This window comes from Canis aureus, chromosome 11 (assembly GCF_053574225.1).
Source record: "Canis aureus isolate CA01 chromosome 11, VMU_Caureus_v.1.0, whole genome shotgun sequence".
NCBI classification, from domain to species: Eukaryota; Metazoa; Chordata; class Mammalia; order Carnivora; family Canidae; genus Canis; species Canis aureus.
The window spans coordinates 49,057,514-49,083,363 of NC_135621.1; the positions used below are offsets into that span (position 1 = coordinate 49,057,514).

The window sequence follows — 25,850 nt, forward strand, 5'->3', positions numbered from 1 at the left end:
ATTCATCCTTATTCGAGTGGGACCAAGACTCAAGCTCATCTTGGGCACTTAAGTGGGAAGGTGGGTCCTACAAAGAAGAGATGGGTGGACCTGGACAGAAGCTGGGGTGAGGAAATGAAATACATACGTGCTCTTTCCATAATTTTACCTGTTGAACTTAATTTTGCCTATATCAAACATAGTCACAATGATTCTGGAGGCGTATTTATAATTGGCATCAATCAGAAATCTTCATTGTATGCTTTTTAAGTATTTTTAGGTCCAGTAATAGTCAAGAAACAAAAACTTGCTTACTAGGGCAACATCTATTAGCAAATAGCTCCAGAAGAAGATACAAATGTTCACCACAGCGCTTGAAAACAGGGTACCCTTCCTTCCAGCCCTTTGCTAACATAATCTAATCAATGGGAGGGGGGGTGAATGGGGGTGGTATCCCTTTCTGAAAGTAGATTATATTGGTGGTTTTATTAAATCAGACAACACTTCAAAAGCACAGGTAACAAAATTTTAAAAACAGACAAATGGGACAACTCGAAACTTTATAACTTCTACACGTCAAAAGAAACAACAGAGTGAAAAGGCAGGATGGGAGAAAATAATCACAAGTCACATATCTGATAATGGGGTTAATATCCAGGATAGATAAGGAATTTAGCAACAAAATAGCTTCTTCATTCAGCAGAGAACATGCCAGTTTCCTTAGAAGGGGAATGCCTTGGGTTTCCCAATTCTAGTTTGAAAAATCCCAGAGAAAGGCCCAACTCAGGTGTTTACTCTGAACTACTTCAAATGCTCAATATGAGGGTCACCTGGGTGGCACAGGTCGTTAAGCCTCCGACTGTTGATTTTGGCTCAGGTCTTGACCTCAGGGTTGTGAAATTGAGCCTGAGTCCAGCTCCATGCTGAGCAGGAAGCTGGCTTAAGATTCTCTCTGTCCCTCTCCCTCTGTCCCCCCACCAATGTGTGTGCTCTCTATCTAAAACAAAGTGAAAACAACTCAATATGAAGAGAATACTTAAGTAAATTCTGAAAAATGTGTATAGCGGAATATTTTTTAAACGATTTTATTTAAAAAAAAAAAAAAGGTTTTACTTATTTATTCATGGGAGAGGGGCAGAGACACAGGCAGAGGGAGAAGCAGGCTCCATCCAGGGAGCCCCACATGGGACTCGATACCAGGTCCTCAGGATCACGCCCTGGGCTGAAGGTGGCGCTAAACCACTGAGCTACCAGGGCTGCCCTATAGCGGAACACTACACAGCCATCAAAGGTATGTTTATGAGGGGATCTCTGCGTGGCGCAGCGGTTTGGCGCCTGCCTTTGGCCCAGGGCGCGATCCTGGAGACCCGGGGTCGAGTCCCACGTCGGGTTCCCGGTGCGTGGAGCCTGCTTCTCTCTCTGTGTGTGTGTGTGTGTGTGTGTGTGTGTGACTATCATAAATAAAAAAAAAGTTATGTTTACGATGGATTTTTAAAAATTGAGATGGGAGGGATGCCTGGGTGGCTCATTGGTTGAGCGTTTGCCTTTGGCTCAGAGTGTGATCCTAGGGTCTTGGGATCAAGTCCTGCATCAGGCTCCCCTCAGGGAGCCTGCTTCTCCCTCTGCCTGTGTCTCTGTCTCTCTCTCTGTGTCTCTAATGAATAAATAAATAAAATATTTTTTTAAAAAGACATCAGAATACATTGCTTCTGGAGTATGCTGCTTTCACCCTCTTCATTTTTTCCATATAAAATTTTTTTCTACAATAAACTTATATAACTTTGAAAACAAGGGAACAAATGTGAAAACTCTGTCACTGTCTGGGCTATCGTTAATAGCCTCCATATGGACTTCCAGACTCCAAAACATCCTTCACACAGCTGCAAAAAATTATCTCACTGAAACTTAGGTCCAGGCACGGAATACCCCTATTTTAAAATTGTATTTAGTTTCTCACAACCAACACAGTAAAATCCAGGCTGCAAGATCCTTCAGTGAAGCCCAATCTACCTGCCCAGTTGGCTCTCCCACCATAGCCACACCAGACACTTTATATGATCCCCTTCAACTATTCACAACCCCCCAAATATACTCTGCACACGTCTTTATTCTTCTGCACTGTTGCTTACTCTACCTAGCAAGCATCATAAAATTGTCTTCTCCTCTATCACCACCATTGAAATCCTTTAGTCTTTTAGGGATGATCCAGTAGAGGAGCTCAAATCTTTACATATTCCTACCTTAAGAACAATATTCATCTACCCAGGAAGGTCACTTACTTTGTTCAAATATGAAGCGTCAGGAGGCATAAGGGCAGAAAAGGAACTCATCTGCTCAATGAGATCAGTGGAATCCATTGATTAACCTCTGAACCAATGCTGGTGACCAGGGCCCAGCCAGACAACTTTTACCTTCCTTGTTACCGGGTTTCTTTCTTCAACCTTCTATCCTAGTCATGCAAACAATTATACTTTTAGGATGCTAGTAGAGTGCCTGGTATATAGCAAGTAGATGGCAAAATGGTAGTCACCGCTTTTGTTATTCATATCAATAGGGCTTCCGAATTAACATAGAAAGTGGTTCCAAAGTTCCAGAACTCAAATTATGGTAATTTTTTTAAAAAAATATTTATTTATTAAAAAATATATTTATTTATTTATTCATGAGAGACACACAGAAAGAGAGAGAGGCAGAGACACCTGCAGAAGGAGAAGCAGGCTCCCTGCAGGGAGCCCAATGCGGGACTCAGTCTGGGATCCCAGGATCATGCCCTGAGCCAAAGGCAGACACCCAACCGCTGAGCCATCCAGGCGTCCCAAATTATTGTAATTCATTACACTCTGTCCCACACCAGTTTGTGAAACTATAGGAAGGCTAGCCCCAGGATATAGATGCTTGTGCAATGGCAGATATACCAACCTTCCTTGCACTTATCCTCTCTCTATTGAACTGCACTCCCATTACAAATGTGTAACTGTAGTTTGCTATGGCTTCAAAATGCAACTAGGTGTTGGAAGGATTTTGTTACCAGAGATCTTACGTCATGAATGCTTTCGTTCTTTCCTTAAAAAAATTTTTGCTTCATTTCCAGGAATGTGATCTTAGTGTTTCTTTGTTCAAAATTACCAATCAGTAGCTTACAACATGATAATAACAAGCATGAAGCACTTATAATGTGTCAGGCACACACAGTTTATGTTTTAACTATATATTTTTCATTAAAAACTCATAAATTCCTCCTGCTTTACATAATTAGATACTGAGGTTCAGAGATTCTGAGTGATTTACCCACTGTGACAAGGTGGCAACTTAGCCAATGTAGCGGAGTCAGAATGTAAATCTAAATCCATCTAAAGCCATCAATAAGCCAAAGGGCAGAAAGGTGTAAGGAGAGTATCTCCTTCAAATATTCAAGACATCTTGGGCCAGAGGGGCCAGGTCCACTGAGCATTCAAAATAGATCAAATATTGCTACTATGATGAAATGTTTCAACAACCCCTTCAGCATAAAACTTATTCTTATGTGATTTTTTGGTATTTCTCTACAATACTTTATATCACTGGCTTTCTTTGGGTTATTATATTTAGTTACATCTTTCTCAAGAGCAGGGATCTTGTCTTACCTCTTCATTCCATACTGTGTAGCACTGTTGCATTTATAGTAATAACTCAGTGTTTGCTATGGATTCAGAGATAAATGAAGTATCATGGAGATGCATTTGCTTTATTAACTTATTTATAAATAATGCGCTAATGCATAAACCCCGAAACAACCAAACAAGCAGAAAGCTGGAAAATACTAAAATAAATATTCTTTGCCTCTGGTGAATCACTAGAAAATAGTTCAGGAGTTTGTTTCACCCTTCATTCCCAAAGCGTTGCTATCAGGAAGAGAAAAGTGACTGGAGACAGAGAGCAGACACCCCTGGCATATAGTCCGGTACTCAGTAGAACACTCTTTATGTAAAAGAACACTTCCAGCCAGAGCTTTGGGGTTCCAGGCTTGTCAGACGTATCACCTCTTTGTCTTCTATCTTAGAGGAGGAGATAATAAGCCAGACTGGATGAAGGAACGCTGAGAACTACATTTCCCAGGATGCCCCTCTTCCGCACGCAACGCCGCCTGCGACGTCGCTCCCATGGCAACGCAAGAGTCGGAGCGATCCGGCGGGTCGGGAGCGGGCGGGCGGCCTGACCTTAGGCGACCTGGACGCTGAGCCCACGACTCCGGGTCGGTGGAGCCACGATGCCCAGGTATCCCCGCGGCCTTGCTTGCGCCCGGCTGACGCTCTCCTCGAGAGCCTGGCTTTCTCCCCTTTGCCACCCCAGCCTGGCAGGGGCAGGGGAGGGAGGACCGCTGGGGGTTATATTTAGGGAGAGGAACCCTGGGTCTTTTCTGCCGGCAACCCCTCTCTGGATGGTCAGGGATCCCTAGGAACTCGCCTTGAGCACGTGGATTCGGCAGGTAGAAAAGTTCTCCAGGTGGAAAAGTAAGATTTTGAAAGATCACTCAACTTCACCCGTTCACTTAGTAAAAATTTCTTGCAGGCCAAGGAATGTTCTAGAAGCAGAGGTTCAGGCAGTGGATTAGGCCGCAGAGCCACCTCTTCGGAGTTCGCCCCCTTTGGGTTCAGGTCCACCGTGAGTGAAGGGGCCTGGAGAACGCCCGGCAGCAGTGGAAGGCGGTGGAGCGGGAGGCCCGAGCGGGAGGTCCGGAACGCGCATCTGGACCCTCCGGTTCTGTGACGCGAGCTTCCATTGCCCGCCCTCAAGATACCACCCGAACCTCCCATGAGGACGTCAGGGAGACAGGGCTTCTGGAGTCCCCCACAGAGCAGGATGGATCTGCTTTTCTCACTCTGTGGATCGCGGCCTACCTGATCTCTGCTGAGGCTATGAACCTTAATGTGAAAAACTGCCAGCCGCTTTCCCATCGTGGCCTGATTGGTTGCAGTTACAAAGTTACGGTTTATGGTTACAAATTTCCACCGGTCACTTGAATGGTGGCCGCACCTCCTGCTCTCCTCTTTTCTGGGAGCTTGGAAAGCAGATAATCCCATTTTGGAAGGGTGGTGTGTCAACGAGGAGCAGACAGGCCTGGGCTGAGTTCCTGGGGGGTTCACCTTGAAATAAATGCATACATTTTAGTGCATTTAGGAACACCTATATTGGTCTTTCATAGCCCCTTCCTTCATCCCTGTTTCCTGAATAGTAATTATTACAAGCTCTCAATATTTTTAAAGATTTTATTTGAGAGAGAGCGAGAGGGAAAGACAGAGAAAGCACAAGTGGGGTGAGGGGCAGAGGGAGAAGCGGACCCCGGGCTAAGCAGGGAGCCTAAGGTGGAGCTCCATCCCCGACTTCGACTTCGGGGTCATGACCTGACCTGAAGCATGACGCTTGAGTGACTGAGCCACCCAGGTGCCCCAAGCTCTCAATACTTTTAGATAATTATATGTAGGTCAAGCCCTAAATGAAATGAATTAGCACATTTTAGCAATCAATCATGACAGTCTTAGAAGATTGCTGTTCTTCTTTATTGGCATTTTAGAGATGAAGAAACAGAAGTGAGCCTGAGGAATAGCACAGAAGCTTGCATCTGTTAGGTGCTCAATGTATATTTGTTGAATTAATAAAGGAATGAATAATCCAGAGAGGTTAGGTAATTTGCCCAAGTTGGTATATGTAGAAAGGAGCAGATTCAGGCTTAGAACATATCAAATCTTTTTCTGTATTTTTTTTAGTTCAGTACTCCATTTTTCATTTAGACTTTAATTTTAAAAAGGTATAATCTTATTTGTGAAAAATTATATGTTTGTAGAGAGATGAATGGAAAGATTATTTTCAAAATGTGTTTTTAGGTAATTTTTTTCTTTCATTATATTTTATATATTAAAAAGTGGAAACTTCAGCCAGAAATATAATTTATAAACAAGAAATACTTAAGAAAACAAAGATTGTTTGGTATACTGGCTTTACATGCTCCCCATATTCCTAGATGTTGGTAGTTTTCAAGTTATAGATTTCTAAAATTCTTTGTACATTCATGTACATGTCTGGGAAGTTAACACGTACAGCTTCCAACCTTGGCTGGAAGCTCCAAAAGAAGACAGCCTCAAATCCTGGTGACAAAGGTTCTGCTTATCATTTTCAGCTTTTCTTTTGTGAACCAGTGGAAAGAAAATGACTAATCCTCGGAAGTTTTATCAGTTTATTGTCTCCCAGAAAATAGTGTTGATTTGTTTTTATAAATTTAACTGAAATAACATTTCTCTGAGCTTAAAATAAATATTGGAAAGGATTCCCTATGATTCTCTGAATTTTGTTTTTTGCCCCCCTCATAGTGAAACTCTCTGGGAAATTGCAAAAGCCGAAGTGGAAAAACGTGGAAGTGAAGGTGATGGACTTGAAATTGGAGAAAAATCTGTTTTCTTCATTGGCAGTAAGAATGGGGTAATGCACTTTTTTTTCCTACTTCCCCGCCCCCCCCCCGCCCAAGTATTATAATTTAGCAACCAGTGGAAAATTCATTTTAATACTTTGGTAAAAATGTGGATACTTCAACTCTTTAGCCAGATGACCAATCTCTGGACTCCTGGTTACCTTGGAGCTGGTTGTGCTTTGTATGAGGGTGCCCTGCTCATGGGTGAGTAGGGACAGCATCCAGCCTGAGCACTTCTTGCGTCAGGTGGTTGCTCTGATGTGGGCCGCAGAGGAAGGAGCACTTGTTTCAAATTAGACTACCCATTAGAGCAGTCCTTTTACCCCAAAGGCACCATAAATGCTAATATGATGGCTGTAGTTCCAGTAACTTATACAACTGAAACAAGAATATAGATAACAGGGACACCTGGGTGGCTCGGTGGTTGAGCGTCTGCCTTCGGCTCAGGGCATGATCCTGGAGTCCCAGGATCGAGTCCCACATCGGGCTCCCTGCGTGGAGCCTGCTTCTCCCTCTGCCTGTGTCTCTGCCCCTCTCTCTCTCTTTCTCATGAATAAATACATAAAATTAAAAAAAAAAGAATATAGATAACAAAAACATAACCTGACAAAGTATGATACATTTACCCTTCACTTATCTAACTAGAGTCACAGAAACTGAAGGAAACCTGGAGATACTCTAGTCTTCTACTCCGAGGTCTATGGAGATACTTCTTAGGACCAGTGAACTCTAGAAATGTATGCAGAATTGTGCGTGATTGTGTATCAGTGTTTTTATGGGAAATGGTAGGAGAACCATTCCAGCACCTTCAAAAAGGTTAAGAACCACTATAAACAGTGGTTGTATAGTTTAGGTTTGACTCTCTCAACAGGGGGGGGAGGAGTTGTCTTCTACAAAGCAACCTGGTTCCATTTTCCTGAATTCCTAGTTAATGAGAAAACCTGAGCGGCTCATTGTAACTTCCAATGTTTGCAATTTTGGCCTGTAAAAGTATATAAATACTTGGTATTCCTAATTCTAAGGTCCCAATTTAGGTCCTAATTCTTGGTCCTAACTCTGATTTGTAACAGTACAGAAATAAGTCTGAATTTTCTTCTGCTTTTTAAATCTTGAGATATTTTTAAATTACCCTTCAAATAATTAATGGCAACCACTTTGTCTCTCTGAGTCGATTTCAGCTTTAATATCCTCCTTTCTTTCAGTCATGCCTTCTGTGGCATGGATTCCATATTGGTTATGGATTCCCTGTCATGATTTTATAACTCTTAACTGGAACTATTCTAATGTGTAATTCTTGGGAAGGAACAGGACTTTGGAGGTTTTGCTTAACTGCAGTAGACTAGAAGGTCTGCCAGCTTCTCTTTTTCCAAATGCTGTGCTCCTGTTATTGTATAGAAAAATTCTAGTAATCCCATAACCTGGTTAACTAAGGTTGAGCTTGAGATCTATGTTCTTTGCATACATGCTGTTTTGTCCTTAATTTTCTCAGATTGGATCCTCTGTTACAGTCTATATTTTTAATTACTTTTATTAAAGTGATTAACATATGTGGTTTAAAAACTCAAAGATAATCAAAAGGTGCACAAAATACTAAACCTCTCCACATTGTTCAGGGCTTCTCCTTTAAGTGGCCTCTTTCGTATCTTAAATCTGTTTTTTTTTTCCTGTAATTCTTTATTAAATAGCTTATAGGCTATTTTTAGACTTAAAATGTTAGACATTATCTATTGAATTTTTGATAATAGTAGAAGATTATTTAGTTCTAGCTGTTTTTTTAAATGATTTTTTTTTTTTTTTTTTACATTTTAAAGTAATGTCCACACCTAACATGGGGCTCAAACTTAAAACCCTGAGATCAAGAGTTAGAAGCTCTACTGACTGAGCCAGACAGATCCCCTAGTTTATCACTTTTAAATGCTCATTTCCAGCCCTAGTCTGCAACATAGTTGTTTTTATAGTTTTGGGCTAAATCAATATTCAGTGTTATTATTTCTAAAACTTGTTTGCTGCTGAGCCAAATGGATTCCTTTCCTTTCCTTCCTTTTCTTTTTCTTCTTTCTTTCTTTCTTCTTTCTTTCTTTCTTTCTTTCTTTTTTTCTTTCTTTCTTTCTTTCTTTCTTTCTTTCTTTCTTTCTTTCTTCTTTCTTTCTTTCTTTCTTTCTTTCTTTCTTTCTTTCTTTCTTTCTTTCTTTCTTTCTTTTTTAAGTTTTTTTTTTTTTTATTTGAGAGAGCACATGAGCAGAGGGAGGGGCAAATGGAGAGAGAGAGAGAGAATGAGAATCTCAAGCAAGACTCCCTGCTAAGTACAGAGCCCAACGCAGGGCTTGATCCAGGACCTTAAGACCATGATCCAAACTGAAGTCAGACACTTAACTGAGTAAGCCACCCTGGCATCCCTCTTTTTCTTTTTTCTTTTTTTTTAATATTTTATTTATTAGAGGGAGAGTGTGTGCACAGTCAAGGGGAGGGGCAGAAGAGAGAATTTCAAACAGACTCCATGCCCAGGGCAGAGCCCCACTTGGGGCTCAGTCTCATGACCCAAGATCCTGACCTGAGCAGAAATTGAGAGTTGGCTGCTCAACCAACTGAGCCACCTAGGTGCTCCTACTTTCTTTTTCTTGAATAACTTTTCTCAGAAGTTTAAAAATGCCTTAATTTTTTTTTATTTGCTTAGCTTTTATGTGTTCCTTAGTTTTTATATGCACTAGTTATTTGTTGCTACATAATAAATTATTCTAAAACATAGCAGCTTTTAAAACAGCAAACATGGGGGATCTGGGTGGCTCAGTTTGGCTAAGCTCTGCCTTCAGCTTGGGTCATGATCCTGGGGTCCTGGAATCGAGCCCCACCTTGCACTCCCTGCTCCATGGGGAGCCTGCTTTTCCCTCTCCCCACCTCCTCACCCATGCTTTCTCTCATTCTCATTCTCTCTCTCTCTCTCTCTCTCTCTCCCCCCCAAATGGATAAATAAAATATTTAAAAAATAAAACAGTAAACATTATCTCATCTAGTTTATGAGGGCCAGGAGTCTGAGAGCAGCTTAGTTATGTGGTTCTGGGTCAGGGTCTATCATGAAGTTGTAGTCAAGATGTCGTCTGGGACTAAAGTCCTCTCATAGCTCAACTAAACTGGGAAATCAGTTCCAAGCTTGTTGACATGGTTGCTGGCAAGAGGCCTCAGTTCCTTGAAGATTGTTGGCCAAGTTTCAATTCTCCACATATATGCCTCTCCATAGCGCCGCTTACAATATGGCAGCTTGCTTCCCCCAGAGCAAGAGATCCAAAAGAGAGAGGGCACCCCGGTAGAAGTTGCAGCCTTTTATACCCTGATCTTGGAAGTGATGTGCTATCATTTCTGCCATAAGCTATTGATCACAAAGACCAACTCTGATACAGTGTGAGGGACCATGCCTGGGTATGAATACCATCAAGGAGGATCATTCGGAACTATCCTTGAAACTGGCTCCCCAGCTATGTATTTCTAATTCTAATTTCATAGTCCCCAACAGGCATTCAATACAATCTTCATCTAGGTAGCTGTACCCTATCATCTGAAAGTTCCCCTCTCCAGCCAGAGTCCTGTTGTCTTTTAACTATTGTGCTGGTCTGTACTGTGGTTCTCAGGACCGGCTGCATAGCTACCATCCTCCCCCAACATCTTGAGAATTCCTTTTTCTTCTTTTTTCCTGGATCCTGTGTCTTCTCTGTTCTTGGTTTACTCACTTATTTTGATGGAGCACATTCTTTTTGTAGTTTTCTAGGAAAGCATTATATGGTAAGTAAAATTTATGAGACCCTTGAATCTCTAAAATTTTCTTTATTTTTCCCTCACTGGATTGAATGTTTATGTGGACATAGAATCCTACATTACGATGAGTCACTTAATCTCTATCTGATCCTAGTTTCTGTCTAAGTCTGGATTATTTCCTTTGGGAATGACCAAAAAAATGACCAAAAATGACCAAAAATTCAAACTGATGTAGGAGCTTTTTTGAATATTTGGTATCCTCTTCACTATTAGACTTCATCTGTATTCCTCTTGTGATGTGTACCATGAGATACCATATTTTAATTCATTTCATATGGTCAGACAACAGTCTAATTACCGTCACAACATTACATCTGTTCTCATTATTTTCATCCAAATGCATTTTTCATGCATATTTATAAATTTCCATATAAATATACAAAGTGTGCTGTATTTTCTCTCTTTCTGTCTCTTTTTATTCCTTTTCACCAATATATTGCACTCGTAAGTTATATGCTAGTTTTGGTAATCATATGAGATCATTTTGCTTCCCTGTGATAATACTGCACTTATTACCTGCACTGTTAATGTATCTGTCGCTGTGAATATTCTTTCTAGGCCTTGGCTCAGCTGTTTTCTCTTGTGAATTACTTGGACCCTCTTCCATTATTTTCTTAAAATTTTTCTTAATATCATACCTAATGACATCTCAATTTATTTGGACTTCTTTCTCTCATTCTCTCCACTCTGATTTAGATTGTCAAGTCCCTAGGCATTGGTCTTATCATTCTCTTAACATAGATTTCCTCTTACCAAGTGATTACTCCAGTATCCTAAGGTATGGGCCAGAAAACTTAGTCATTGACCAGCCTTTTTCTTCCCAGAGTTCCTGTTCTCATTCCATACCTCAACTTCTAGGTAGAAGAAAAGTGGGGAGGAAATGTCTTGACTTCTAAATTTTTCCTTTTCCAGTTTTCCCAAGTATATTCTGGTTGCAAGAGGATGCTTTCCAGGGTTCCTTAAGAGATAGCAGATACTAGTTACACATCTTCCACACATAACTTATTGATCACAACACCCTTTTCTACTGAGCCTGAAGATGACATCTAATCCCTAGCATTCCAGGAAGGTGTTGGCACTTGCGATAAAATTGATTTGTCATCTCTGACTCTAATAATGTTTATTTATCACCACACAACTAGGAAACATCAGCCAAAATCCATAAGTTGATATATGCTCCGGTGTAGCATACCCTTCAGGTCAACAGAGAGCTGATTTCACATGGAGTACCATACTATGTCACCTGAGGACTTTAAGAATTGTGCACTGTAAGGAAGAAGTTTTTTTTTTTTTTTTTAAGATTTTATTTATTTATTCATCAGAGAGAGAGAGAGGCAGAGACACACGCAGAGGGAGAAATAGGCTCCATGCAGGGAGCCCGACATGGGACTCAATGCTGGGTCTCCAGGATCACACTCTGGGCTGAAGGCGGCGCTAAACCGCTGAGCCACCAGGGCTGCCCAGGAAGAAGTTAATTAAGTAATTTTGATTGCCATCTGAGTATTCCGACTGAAACGTGATTGAAACATATCCAGATGGAAGAATTTTAATATAAAATTTTTGTTTTTATTATCTAATGTTCTAATAACTACATTTTAAAAGTAATATTTACATATTTTACTCAAATTCATGGTCATGGAGCCATTAAAATTGAGGTTGGTAAACTAATTTTGTATGTAGCCAATACCATACTTAGTAAGAATTAGAAAGCATTTATTATTGATCTAGGAAAAATTATAAGATTAGTCAAAAATTTTAAAAAATGTTTTAACTTGTTTTTTATTTCCTCTTTTGAAAGCATTCAAGCATTCAGGTCTTCTACTACATTTGAGTATAAAAGTCAGGGTTCATTTAAATAAGTCAGGAAGGGATGCCTGGGTGGCTCAGCAGTTGAGCATCTCTGCCTTTGGCCCAGGATGTGATCCCAGGATCTGGGATTGAGTCCCACATCGGGCTCCTTGCAGGGAGCCTGCTTCTCCCTCTGCCTGTGTCTCTGTCTCTCTCTCTGTGTGTCTCTGTGTGTCTTATTTATTTATTTAAATAAATAAGGAAAATCTTAAATAAGTCAGGAAAAATAATTAAATAAATAAATAAGCATCTAAGTCAGTATCTTAATAATATTCATATTTTGGTTTCAGTTATTTTACTTTTAGGATTATCATTTAAGGAGTTACTGATTATATGAATGATGTGTGTTACAGTGTTATTTGTTATTGTGGGAAGCATGGGGAAAATATAGCAGCCCATCCCCAGGACCACTGATTGATTGGTAGGAAGAGGCCTCTCCCTACTCTTTGTAAGTTTGTTTAATTTAGCCACTATACAGAAAGGTTTTGGAATTGGCCATACAGAGCAAGAACAGATGTATCACGTCTTCATGCAGCTTTGCTTGACTCACAAAGTTCTTGCCAGGAAGGCAGAATGGCTAGTGACACTGTCTAAAAAAAGGTCAACGCTTGCAGACCCAAGATGCTGGAATTTATGTGGCTTTATAGTTCATTTCTATTTGGGGTTCCTATTATTCTTTTACTTTTAGGCTTCATGCTACCACCTTAGGGTCATGTTGACAATGAAACTTTCTGGAACTAAAGTCTGCATCAGTGAGGCTACACCTTTGCCAGGTGATGTCAGTGACCAGGTAGCCAGAGCACTCCCCTGTCTTGGAGAGTGTCCCAGAGAGCCCTCCCCACACAACTAGACATCCATCATTGTGAGATATTATACATAACATTAACATTATATTTATTGGAGGGAAATGTTATACAACCATGAAATAGTTGTTAGTAATGAAAGAATATGTTAATTGAAAAAAGCAGGACAGAAATTTGTATACAGTATGATCTCAACTCTAAAAATGCAAAGATAAAAGGTAGAAATATGTATGATAAAATTTTAGTCATCAAGTGTGTTTTTATTTTGTCTTTAATTTCTGCATTTTACAAAGTTTTCTTATTGGCCCACTTTTATTTTATTTATTTATTTATTTTTAAAGATTTTATTTATTTAATCATGAGAGACACAGAGAGAAAGAGAGGCAGAGACACAGGCAGAGGGAGAAGCAGGCTCCAGAAGCAGGGAGCTCGACATGGGACTCGATCCCGGGTCTCCAGGATCACACCTCAGGCTGCAGGCGGCGCTAAGCCGCTGTGCCACCGGGTATTGGCCCACTTTTAAAAATCTGAACTTAACTGTTTAAATAAAAGTTTCATAGGGATCACTTATATTTTAAAATTTTAACCCAGCTATAGTATATACACATTTCACAAATTTACTGTTGTAAGGAGAGTGATTTTTGCATTGATACAGTACTTTTCCAATTTCCTTTTTTTTTTTTTTTTTTAAGATTTGTATATTTATTTATTCATGAGAGAGAGAGCGAGGCAGAGACAGAGGGAGAAGCAGGCTCCATGCAGGGAGCCCGATGTGGGACTCAATCCTGGAACTCTAGGATCTCGCCCTGGGTGGAAGGCGGACGCTCAACTGCTGAGCCACTCAGGTGTCCCATTTTTCCAATTTCCTACTTACTGCCACATAGATACATACATGGATTTTAAAAAATGAGTAAATAACTAGTACTAGTCTTATGGTACAAGTAAATTTCTATTACAAAAAGTATTCTGTATAATAAGCTACTTCCATATCCTTAAGGCGGCTTATCCTAATAGTACTGATCACTGATACCAGCGCACAAATGCTCACACACAAAATGCCCCCCAGTGTCCTTCACTAGTCACTCTCTGTAACAGTTCTTCTAGATTTTGTTGTTTTGACAGCCCATTCATGTTTTATTTGTTATTTGTGAAACCATACTTAAAAAATAAAAGTAGATTATGGCATATGCAAGCTGTTTATTTTCATTTATGTAAATTAAAACTAATTTTGCTTTTGAAGATTGGCAAACTCTCTTGATATAGGTAGTACTTTTGAGACTATTGTTCTTTAAAAAGTATCTGATTCCATGCTTTATGCAGAATATTATTTTGAAAAATAAAGAGAAGCAACCAATTAATGCTTCTGTTGTTCAGCTAATAGTAATCACCCTTTACCAAAGAAACTGCCTTGCTGCCTTCTCTATTTCTTTCCTATACTTCTGTTTTTCCATTCAGTAGGTATCTATTGAACATCTTTTATGTGCCAGGCATCCTGCCCGACTCTGGGGAAACAGAAATGAAAGACATGTTCTTTGTTGTGTGGGAACTTGGGTGCTAGTACTTGTACAACATAGCATGAGACAAATGCTATGGTGGAAACAAGGGCTCTTAACTCAGCCCAAGAGGCTAGAAGACTGGGAAAGCCTCTTAAGAGAGGGTGATGTCCAGAGTTTTAAGGGTAGGAAGTGAGGAAAGAGAGGTAATTTAGGTGAAGAGGGTCAAGTGGGTATTCTGAGGAGAGAAGAAAAATGTATGAAACAGCAGTTACAACAGATGAGAGCGAGAACATACTAGTCAAACGTAATAGGATTCCCGTCATTGCTGACTGCTCTTTTGAAGATGGGGATTAAGAATTTAGGTGACACCATTCTGTACAGCATGTGTACTTTTTCTCTGTCATCACTCACTTGCATGGGTACAAACATGGAGGAGAAGGGAAGGGAATTGAGTTTACCAAGGTTAGATTTTGCCGAGTGGATCCAGGACAAAGCTAGAGAAAGCTTGGTGGGGGGTAATATTTGCAAGGGTGATTGTAATGATAAACTGTGGAGTGTAAGGTGGAAAAGGAGAGACGTGGAGGTAGGAGGGAGCTGGTGGAGAAGGAGAAATGTTGATGGGTCAACGGACTTTTAAGACCTCTTACTATAGCCAAAGAATTGTTACTGTGGGGATTCCTCAAGAAGTGGTTGGAGAATGTGTTGTTGTGTTTGTGATTTTGGAAGTAATGCAGTTTCCAGTGGTGAAATGATTCAAGATGTAACCTTGGAAGTGACATATGGCAGAAATAGTGTGAAGTAAAGAGTCTCTGGGAGGAGGCAAAGGCACCGAGAGATCAGTGTTAGATGTGTTGCTCCCCATGCCCACATATGTGGGTATGAAGTTGTTTTGTTTTTTTTTTTTAAGTAAATTATTATTTTTTTAAGATTTTATTTATTTATTCATGAGAGACACAAAAAGAGAGGCAGAAGACAAGACATTGGCAGAGGAAGAAGCAGGCTCCATGCAGGGAGCCCAATGTGGGGCTTGATCCCAGGTCTCCATGATCATCTCCTGGGCTGAAGGTGGCGCTAAACCACCAAGCCACCTGGGCTGCCCTGTGGGTATGAAGTTAACAAGACTAATGACAATAGCTGAGAAAGGGAGACTGAGCCAGAAGAGATGACAACAGCCATCACAGTAGACTGGTAGAGGCCTCTAAGGCTTTTGCAAAAGGAGGGAAATAGAGTAATTGTTTAAAGGTGGCATTGGGGGGCACGTGGGTGGCTTAGTCATTTGGGCATCCAACTCTTGATTTCAGCTCAAGTCACGGTCTCATGAGTTATGGGATAGATCCCTGTGTCCGCTCTGTGCTCAGTGGGGAGTCTGGAGGCTGCCCTCTCCCTGCTGTCCCCCCTCACTCACGCTCCCTCCATCCGTCCCTCCCTCTGTCAAATAAAATTTTTTATTTTATTATTTATTTAATTTATTTATTTATGGGGTGGGGAGAGAGAGAGCGCTCACAATCAGGGAGCTGGAGAGGGAGAAGCAGACTCCCCACTAAGCAGGGAGCCTGATGTGGGGTTTGATCCCAGGACCCAACTTAACTACCCAGAAGGCAGATGCTTAACCAACTGAACTACCCAGGCACTTCTCAAATAAATAAATCTTTAAAAAAATAAAGGTGCATTGGGGAGCAAGGAAATCTCTGAAGTACATGGGGTGGTAGAAGAGAATAGCCTTCTTTAACAAGATGGTAGAGGAAGTAGTCCAGAGGCAGCCATATTTTAGGTAAGGCCAATAGGTGGAGTGTACATTCTGAAAAAGAAGTTGAGGATACTGAGGAGTTTGCTAATCATAGACCTGGCGCTATAGAGTGGAAGGATGTTGGAAGTAGGGAAGGGATTTATTGTACCAGATGAAGGGATGCATAGAGGATTATGGAATTAGAGTTCAAGGATAACAGGTCAGAGGAAAAGACTGGATTTCCAATGTCACCTGAAAGATAGGATTCATTTTGATAGTCTCTGAGTGAACAATGTAATACATGTTGTAATACAAGTATATAACAAAACACTGTAATACAAGTTGAATGTGGTCTTTCTCTCAAAATATCTTACTGTACTGTACTCACTCTTCTTGTGATGCTGTGAGATGATAAAATGACCACGTGATGAGATGAAGTGAGGTAAATGATGTGGGCACTGTGACATAGTGTTAGGCTACTACTGACCCAATGATACTATGTCAGAATGAGGATCATCTGCTTCCGGACCATGGTTGACCATGGGTAACTGAAATTGTGGAATGCAAAATCATGAATAAGAAGAGACTACTGTAGTCTTCATTTATTTAAAAATGTTAAAATATGCTACATGTGATACATATTCAGTACAGGAAAATTAGAAAATCCTGATCTTTCTTTAAAAATATAAATTACCAGGCACCTGGGTGGTTCATTGGGTGTAAGCATCTGCCTTCAGCTCAAGTCATGATCAAGCCCTGAGTTGGGCTTCCTGCTCAGCAGGGAATCTGCGTCTCCCTCTGCCTGACCCCCTGCTCATGCTCTTTCTCTCACATAAATAAAATCTTTAAAAAATAAATAAAATAAATTACCTGCAAATCCATCACCTAGAAACATTTACTGTTAGCTAAGTGATATACCCTGGATGTTTATTTGAGTGTGTTTCTGTGTCTGTCTCTGAATCTGTTTATGTGTATGTATATATGTATATCTCAAAGAGCAGGAAAAGATATTTTGAATATTGAAAACAGGGTTATGCTAATCTATTATTAATGTTTTACCATGTTAGTATGTTCCTGTATCATTATTACATGTTATTCCATTTAAGGATTGTCATAATTGATTTAGTCCCCTATTTGGGGATATTTAGGTTTTTTCTAGTTTTTCACTTTGATGCAATACCTGCCAATTAACATAATTTACATTTTTGGTCCTATTTCAATTATTATGTTTCCCATTACTAAAAAAATAATTCAATTTTATCATATCCCAGATATAATTTAGAGTAATATATTTGTGATCATCTTTTTTTGGTAAAAAAATTATAACTTTTGAGGAGAAAACATCTGGTCAAATGTTCTGTGTTTTTGTCAGTCCAGGATTTTCCAAACTATTTTCCTTGGAACCCAAAGGCTTCTTCCATTAGAGCTTCCCCTGCTGTTCCTCTTTTATCTGTTTTCTTGTAAGAGATTTTTTTTAAGGTTTTACTATTTTTAAAAAAATCAGTAATTAAACCACTGAGCCAATCTCTTAAGATATGAAGTTAACTTTCATGATTAGTGGCAGAGATGGCCAGAACCTATATTTTCTGACTCCTAATAAGAAACTTAGAATAAGTTCATTTTCTACAAATAAAATGACAAAAAATACTCTAACCCAGTATCTGGATTGCTTACTTTGAATATATTTGCAGCATGTCCTTTATTTGTATGTTATCTTTCTTCTTTATTTCCACTTCAACAATTGGAATTAAAACATATTAGAAGATACTAATCATCTGCTTAACCAGTAATTAGCATTGATGAATAGAGAGAAAATTTCAGACAGCTGCCAAGTTGACCACTAAAGTGAGGTATGATTTGCTAGTATTTGTCATCTGCAGGACTTTATAATTATAATAATAGCAGTGTAGTTACACTGTGATAGAAAGTTGACAGTTAACTTTTTCCACTTATCAAACTTAGGAACAATTCTGAAAGTTTCTAGTTTCCAGGTAATTTATCATTCAAGTGATTAAAAGCTATTTTTGGCCACAATTATGAACAATAACAAAATTTTACATGTGGATGACATTAACACAGTATTCTTTCTTTTTTAATTCCCAGGGAAAGACTACTATTATTCTAAGGTGTCTTGACAGGTAAGTGTTATGTTAACCTTTAGACTACATTTTTTGTTTATTCTAGTTGTACAGGGCAAGTTAGATTCTAAAAGACATACGGAAGGAGAAATGAATTTTAGGTGCAAACAATAACTTAATTCTTAGTGAATCCTTAGTATGGCCTCTAAGATCTTCTTTATTTTTATTTTTATTTTTTTTTTAAATTTTATTTATTTATGATAGTCACACACACACACACACACACACACAGAAAGAGAGGCAGAGACATAGGCAGAGGGAGAAGCAGGCTCCATGCACCGGGAGCCCGACGTGGGATTCGATCCCAGGTCTCCAGGATCGCGCCCTGGGCCAAAGGCAGGCGCTAAACCGCTGCGCCACCCAGAGATCCCTAAGATCTTCTTTAAAGATAAAGACAACAAAAACAAAATATATATACAGGATTACTGCGGAATTTTCCTATTTGGGAAAGAAATGAACATAACTATGATAGTACTTACATACTTTTTGTCTGTGCTACTCTGATATTATTTTACCTAGTTCATGATTATCTGAACATTAATTATAATCTTTAAAATGCTCATGGAAACTTTTTTGAAGCACAGTGTTGATCCTCAAACTACTTTTTACCGTTTGTTATTTGTACTTCCTAACCTATTTGGCCATCCAATTAAGTTTTGGACAGTGGACATTGCAGGAAATTAAAAGGGACAGTCTTCAACTGATTTCGGAAGATATCCCTTCATTCCAATACCTATTTCTTATAACTTCTCCAAAAACATCAAAATAGATGGAATTTTGTCTCAAGGTCATATTAAAAAAATCATCCATTTGAAAAATACTATTTAAAAGTTTAAATAATAGTATCCTGACTTTGGGGATGCCTAGGTGGCTCAGTGGTTGAGCGTCTGCTTTTGGCTCAGGGTGTGATCCCAGAGACCCAGGACTGAGTCCCACATCAGGCTCCCTGCATGGAGCCTGCTTCTCCCTCTGCCTGTGTCTCTGTGCCTCTCTGTGTGTGTGTCTCTCATGAATAAATAAAATCTTAAATCTTAATTTAAAAAAAAAAAAAAGGGATCCCTGGGTGGCGCAGCAGTTTAGCGCCTGCCTTTGGCCCAGGGCGCGATCCTGGAGATCCGGGATCGAATCCCACGTCGGGCTCCCGGTGCATGGAGCCTGCTTCTCCCTCTGCCTGTGTCTCTGCCTCTCTCTCTCTCTGTGTGTGACTATCATAAATAAATAAAAATTAAAAATAAATTTAAAAAAAAAAAGAATCCTGACTGTGTAATTCCTTTCACAAAGATCCATACTGACACCTGCATCATCTTTCCATCCCAGGAATCATGGCTCTGTTTAGACCATATGAGTTTCTTTCTGCAAATAAGTCCTCTACTACAACATCAGCTTAGGATGAAATACGACACTGAGCTGAATTTCAGTTCCCTGATAGTCTACTTAGAAAAAAGACAGTTCTGCCTATATTATATGCTAAATTTTTGTCTTAAAAGTAGCATTTTGTTTCATAAAAGAAAATTCGTATCTTTCAGGAAATATAACCGAACATTTTACTATATATATATACATATATATAGCATATAGTATATACATATATAGATATCTAAAAAAGACATATGTAGAAATGATATGCAAAATACTTAATAAATATATACATCACAAATTTAAAATTGTTTCTCTTTGTACTCCAAATTAAAATGATCTATAGCAATATTATTCAGCCTGAAAAAGGAAGAAAATTCTAATGCATCCTATAATATGAATGAACCTTGAGGACATTATGCTAAGTGAAATAAGTCAGCCACAGAAAGACAAATACTGTGTGATTCCACTTCTATGAGGTATCTCAGAGCAGTCAGATTCACAGAAACAAAAAATAGAATGCTGTTTGCCAGGGTCTGGAGGGAGGAGGAAAATAGTTATTGTTTAATGGGCATAGAGTTTCAGTTTTGCCAGATGAAGAAGTTCTAGAATATACTTAACATTACTGAGCTGTATGCTTAAAAATAAGGTATATTTATGTTACATGTTTTTCACTACAGTAAAAAAATGAAGTAAATAAGTAGATATATACCATAAAACTGCTTACCAAGCAGTATAAGCAACAGTGTAAATAATTCATCAAATCATTTGTGCATTCTTAGAACTTGTTGATGTAATATCTAGCTCTCACTAGTTAAGTGATGCCCGTGTTTGAGCCATGAGTTTAGATAGAGAAAGATATTAAAGTCTTCTGTTGATGTCTCCATTGAATCGATAATTATTAGATTCCCAGCTGCCCACACCAGGGCTGAGCACAAACCTGCTATTAGTGATTCCCACATAACCTGAATACCAGAGCTGTCGCCCGACATGGCCACCACCACTGGCAGCCACACCGCCTCCTCCACTGGCGCCAGCAGTGCCTGTAAGGGTTGCCACATCACGCAGGTGCCACTATTCCTCTCCAGCTGTGACTAAAAAGCCCTTGAAGGTGGTTTGCGAAGGCTTATTTATTTTTTACATAAGATTTTATCATGTTTACCACACTGCTATTCCACAAAGTAGTGTCTCTATTAACAGAACAAGTTTTTAAGAGGAAGCGGAAATGAATTGGGTAATATAATAGCATAAGAAAACCCACGAGGGTAATACTGTCTCTCTTTATTGTGCAGGGATGAGCCACCAAAACCAACCTTAGCTTTGGAATATACATATGGAAGAAGAGCAAAAGGGCATAATATAGTGAGTGTCTTTTTAAGTGATATTGCTATGCTTGTGGATGGAGAAGTAATAATGTTGACTTTGTTTTATATTTTCATCTTATCGGTAAACATACCCAGTTGTATACTGCATGGCTCTGTGCTTTTAAACTTCAAATGCACCTCAGAGAGACATGAAGCCAACCCAAACAGAAAATAATTTAGCCTTCTTAGTTGTGCCTTAAAATGCTGTAATAAGGTTCCTTTGTAAACTTTTTGTACAGTTCTTGGAAATATTTATATTAATTGTGTTAATGTGACTTTCTCTTCTTGTAGGTGGGAATAGTATTGTTATATCCTGTCTCCCCCAAAAATCTGCTAAAAATATGAGTTAACCTTTAGGATATTTTTGAAAATATACTACTCAAAATCCAAATTATTAGCATTTTTATAAATATATCTTGAAGTTAGTAATACCAGTATTTGAGACCAGAGGCCATAATTGGTTATAATCCAATTTTCACTTGAGTGTCTGTTCAAAGGAAAGTTGGAGATTATTCAGGATAGAAGGAGAGTTTATGGCATATGTTAGAAGGATAAAAACAATCTGAAATAGAATCCTCATTTGGAGTTCTTACATGAAAATAGGTCATTTCTTAAGGAGAGTTAGGTGTATGAAAGAACAATCTATAATAGAAGGCCCCTTTCTCCCCTAACACAGGCAACATTTTACAGATTGATCTAGTCCAAATGTTTGATTAGACAATGTGTAAGAGTTAAAACTGCCTGTTACTAGATTCACCAATGAAAGTTGATTATTAAAATTGTGAGATTAAAAAGAAATAACATAGTGAGATGCAGAAGAACTTTACTTTTGTGACTCACATGAATTTTGATATGAGTGATGATGTAGAAATGGGATTATCCTTTTCACTGGAAACTTTGAAACAGCTTTCAGAGCTTCACTTTTGAGAAGAGCTCTAAAAACTCCCCTTCGTCAAATTGTGACTCAGGGAGATTTTCCAGGGAAAAATCCCCCCCCCCCCATAAACATTACTGATTTAAATATCAACAGCAAATATTCAAATAGCAACAGCAAAACAGTCTTCGTGATTATGAGACGATAATTTGTCAAAAAAATATTTTTTTCCCTAAACTTTGTGTTGGCAAGTTGGGCTTTTCCATATTCATTCTGGAAGATTTATGTCTTTCTCAGATTTAGTGTTCCCTAAGAGTTCTAAATGGAAGCACTGTGTCCGCTCCTCACACAGTTGTGGTATCCTGAGGGCTCCTCAGCAGCAGGGTGGAAGCAGAGAAGCCATGAGCTAGCAGTGGAAGAAGGATGTCGAGGAACACCTGCTCTTATTCCCACATGGCTGCCTTTCCCTTACAACCCCCAATGCTTAGGCATCCTATAAAAAGGGAATCAGTTGTTCAAACTCTTCTTGTTCCCCACCTGCCATGTTAATGTTTCATCTTTGTTTTTTGGAATAGAGGTTTTGGTGCATTTTGAGGGATGGGATAGAGAAAGAGGCAAGTTTTGACTGCCAAGAAAAGGTTCAGTGAGGACTATATTTTTGTATCCATAATTATTACCGGCTGATGCTAATGAAGTATTCATTACTTAATTTAAAAAAAAATTTAAATACGAAAAACATTTGTTTTTTCAGCCAAAAGATATTGCTCACTTTTGGGAACTGGGTGGAGGAACATCTTTATTGGACTTAATCAGCATACCAATCACAAGTGACAACTTAAGGTAAGTGAGCTGGATCCAGGAACAGTTGGGGTTTCTTAATTTTTTTTTAAGATTTTATTTATTTATTAGAGCACACATGTGTGCACATGAGTGGGAGGCAGAGGGATTGGGGAGAAGCAGACTCCCTGCTGAGCAGGGAGCCCAATACGGGGCTCCATCCCAAGACCCTGGGATCATGACCTGAGCTGTGAAGGCAGATGCTTAACCTTAACCACCAGAGCCACTCAGGTGCCCCAGGAACAGTTGTTAGTGAGGACCCAGTAGTGTCCACAGGATGAATATGAGTGGGCTTTTGGGGATCAGAATTTGGACAGGGGTGGGGGCAGTTTTATGTTGCTGAAGGGTTACATTCTCTGCCTTTCTATGCGCTTAAAGTGTAATGCTTTCAAAGAGATTTTAAAAGAACCAGGGTTTGTCCTGTGCTGACAGCTGGCATTCCAACTGGTCACATATTTTGCAAAGCTACAAACAAACAAAATACGTCAAATAACACTTGAGCGATGAATTCACTTGGCAAACAGCAATTTGAAAAGCTTAATTCTTTTGAATATGGGCTAATTCAGCCCTGAGTTTTTTCTTCAACTGGATATTTAAGTCTACCTTTGAACTAAATGCCAATTAGTACCATAGAAGCTTCACCCAAGGGAATAGTGACTTTAGAGGAGGGAGAAAGTCTATTTGCTGACCTTAAGAAATAGAAACTTGAGGAAAACCTCAAACTCTTTGGTTGCGTTTCCTGACAATGACTCCCACATGTTGGCCAAATCAGATGTGGAAAATTGTGACATTTCTCACAATGTTCCTGGGAATGTGTCTTAGCCAAGGAAAACACACATTTTTACATCTGAAATATTTTACTCCTGTCAGAGTTTAACCCAAACCATTGCTGCAGCCTGGACCAAATACAAAGGGCTTGACAATTATTTGTTACATTTCAGCCATTAAGATCTTTAGGGTATGGAATTATTTCTGGTTAACAGAACAATTGTTTTTCTGTAAGCTAGCTAGATACAGATAGCATTGGCTTTATCTGGCTAGTGATATTTTTTCTTTTAAAGAAATTTAATTTACTGTCTTTTACTTATTATAAAAATAGTTTATGCTCATGTAGAGATCTTGGAAAAAAATTGAAGGGTATGAAGAAAGTAAGAGTGCCCGTAATCACCTGAAAAATAATCCCTGTTAACATGCCAACGTATTTCTTTCAGTGTTCTCAGCATTTGTAAATATACTTTGTACAGTTGTGGAATTTTTTTCTATGTATGGTTAGATCTTGGTTTTGCATGTATAACGACTATTTTCCCCTGACATAATTTTTCAGCAACATGGATTTTAGAGTTATTTGGTATTTCATTTGTCCTCCTTTAAAAGAGACAAATCATAGAGGCCACCTGGGAATTAAGGCCACTCCTGGTGGTATGAGCAAGAGAGGGCAAGGACAGGGAGTAGCTGAGGAACCAGAGCTGCCAGACAGTGTGGCCTGAGGCCGAAAGGAGTGAAAATGGTTGGGAACTGCTCTTACCTGGGTCGGAAGCTGATTCCTGTTGTGGCCCTGACTGTCACATCACCTTGTCAAGTGATCTCACTGCCCTCCTCTGGCCCAACAGGCTTTGGGCCTGATGGCCTTGTCGAAATTCTGGTTTCTGCAGGAAGCCACATTTTTCCACAGCTTCTTTAATGCCTCTCTCTCTGAGTCTTCGTTCCCTAGAAGCCCAGGGCAGCTGTGTTTTGCTTGAGGAGAGAGGGGAGGTCAGGGTTATGATGAACAACGGAAGGGGAGCCGGAGGCCTGCATTCAGAGTAGGTTGCTGAGTGGTTAAGGAATTCATGATAAACATTTCACTCCTAATACGGTCACAAATCTCCGAGTGTTCTGTGACTTGGATCAATTTGACACATAATTAATTTCCTTATATTGGACAAAGCCCAAAACTTGAAAAAAATAATACTGCTAAATGCTGTTAGATACTGTTTATCTTTAAGATGACTGTTCATAGAGTAATTATAAATGCAGTGAACAAACTTTAGATAATCTGTAACGGAGCATTTCCTATGCTTTCATTCCCTGTTTAAAGAGGTGGTTGGGTTTTTTTTAAAAAAATGTTTTTTAAGGATGAGATTGTGGCATTTGAGACAATGTGGTTGGACCTAGAGGATTCTATGCTAAGTGAAATAAGTCAGACTAAGAAAAACAAATACCGCAGGATTCCACTCATAAATGGAATCTTTAAAAAAAAAAGAATAAACAAAAAGAATCAGATCTATAAAAACAGAACAGACTGATAGTTGCCAGAGCAAGGTGGGTGGAGGGAGGGGTACAATGGGTGAAGGGGATTGGGAGATTCAGGCTTCCAGTTACAGAATGAGTAAGTCACGGGAATAAAAGTCACAGCATAAGGAATGCAGTTGATGATATCATAGTAGCGGTGTAATGGGACAGACGGGAGCGACACTGGTGAGTACAGCATCATGTATAAACTCATCAATCACTAAGTTGTACATTTGAAACTAATGTGACATTCTGTGTCAGCTATACTCAAATAAAAACAATTCTGGGGATCCCTGGGTGGCTCAGCGGTTTGGTGCCTGCCTTTGGCCCAGGGCCTGATCCTGGGATCCCGGGATCTAGTCCTGCATCGGGCTCCCTGCATGGAGCCTGCTTCTCTCTCTGCCTGTGTCTCTGGCTCTCTCTCTCCCTCTGTCTTTCATGAATAAATAACATCTTTAAAAAAAAAAAAAATTCTTTTTGGCTATCATTTGTTATGAAGGTAAAAGTAACAAGTGTTTCCAGTGCAATGGAAACACAAATTTTAATCTTGGAAAAAGCTTGAATATTTCTGGTTTGTTTGTTTAAGAATGAATTTATTTACTTATTTATTTATTTATCTGTTTATTTGACATTGCACAAGAAGGGGGAGCAGCAGAGGGAGAGGGAGAGCAGGCTCCCCACTGAGCAGGGAGCCAGATGTGGGGTTTGATCCCAGGACCCTGAAATCATGACCTGAGCCAAAGACAGATGCTTAACTGACTGAGCCACCCAGGCGCCCCTCTGTTTTGTTTTCACTTACAGTTATTTTCATATGGAAAATGATCAACATATATATTATTTATTATAGTCAAGCAAAGCTGTTAGCAGTTTATTAAAATGATGTAGCTCTGGCTATACAATTTAATGGCA

The 25,850-nt window shown here is 39.4% G+C and overlaps 1 protein-coding gene and 1 long non-coding RNA gene across 6 annotated transcripts in view; one reads left to right on the forward strand and one right to left on the reverse strand.

The window, feature by feature from the left end:
• Positions 1 to 3,684: 3,684 nt before the first annotated feature.
• Positions 3,685 to 24,576, reverse strand: LOC144324051 (uncharacterized). The gene is made up of 2 exons (XR_013389426.1): positions 24,196 to 24,576; positions 3,685 to 5,102 (listed from the first exon to the last, which is right to left on the reverse strand). It is a non-coding gene; the product is annotated as an uncharacterized LOC144324051 (long non-coding RNA).
• DYNC2LI1 (dynein cytoplasmic 2 light intermediate chain 1) overlaps positions 4,075 to 25,850 on the forward strand; it is a 59,672-nt gene continuing 37,896 nt past the window's right edge. For all 5 annotated transcript variants that reach the window (XM_077915234.1, XM_077915238.1, XM_077915235.1 and 2 more), the window contains exons 1-5: positions 4,075 to 4,233; positions 6,324 to 6,432; positions 18,205 to 18,239; positions 20,888 to 20,957; positions 22,585 to 22,673. In XM_077915234.1, the coding sequence (XP_077771360.1) occupies positions 4,226 to 4,233; positions 6,324 to 6,432; positions 18,205 to 18,239; positions 20,888 to 20,957; positions 22,585 to 22,673 (311 nt within the window). In that variant the 5' untranslated portion in view covers positions 4,075 to 4,225. The remainder of the gene's footprint in view (positions 4,234 to 6,323; positions 6,433 to 18,204; positions 18,240 to 20,887; positions 20,958 to 22,584; positions 22,674 to 25,850) is intronic.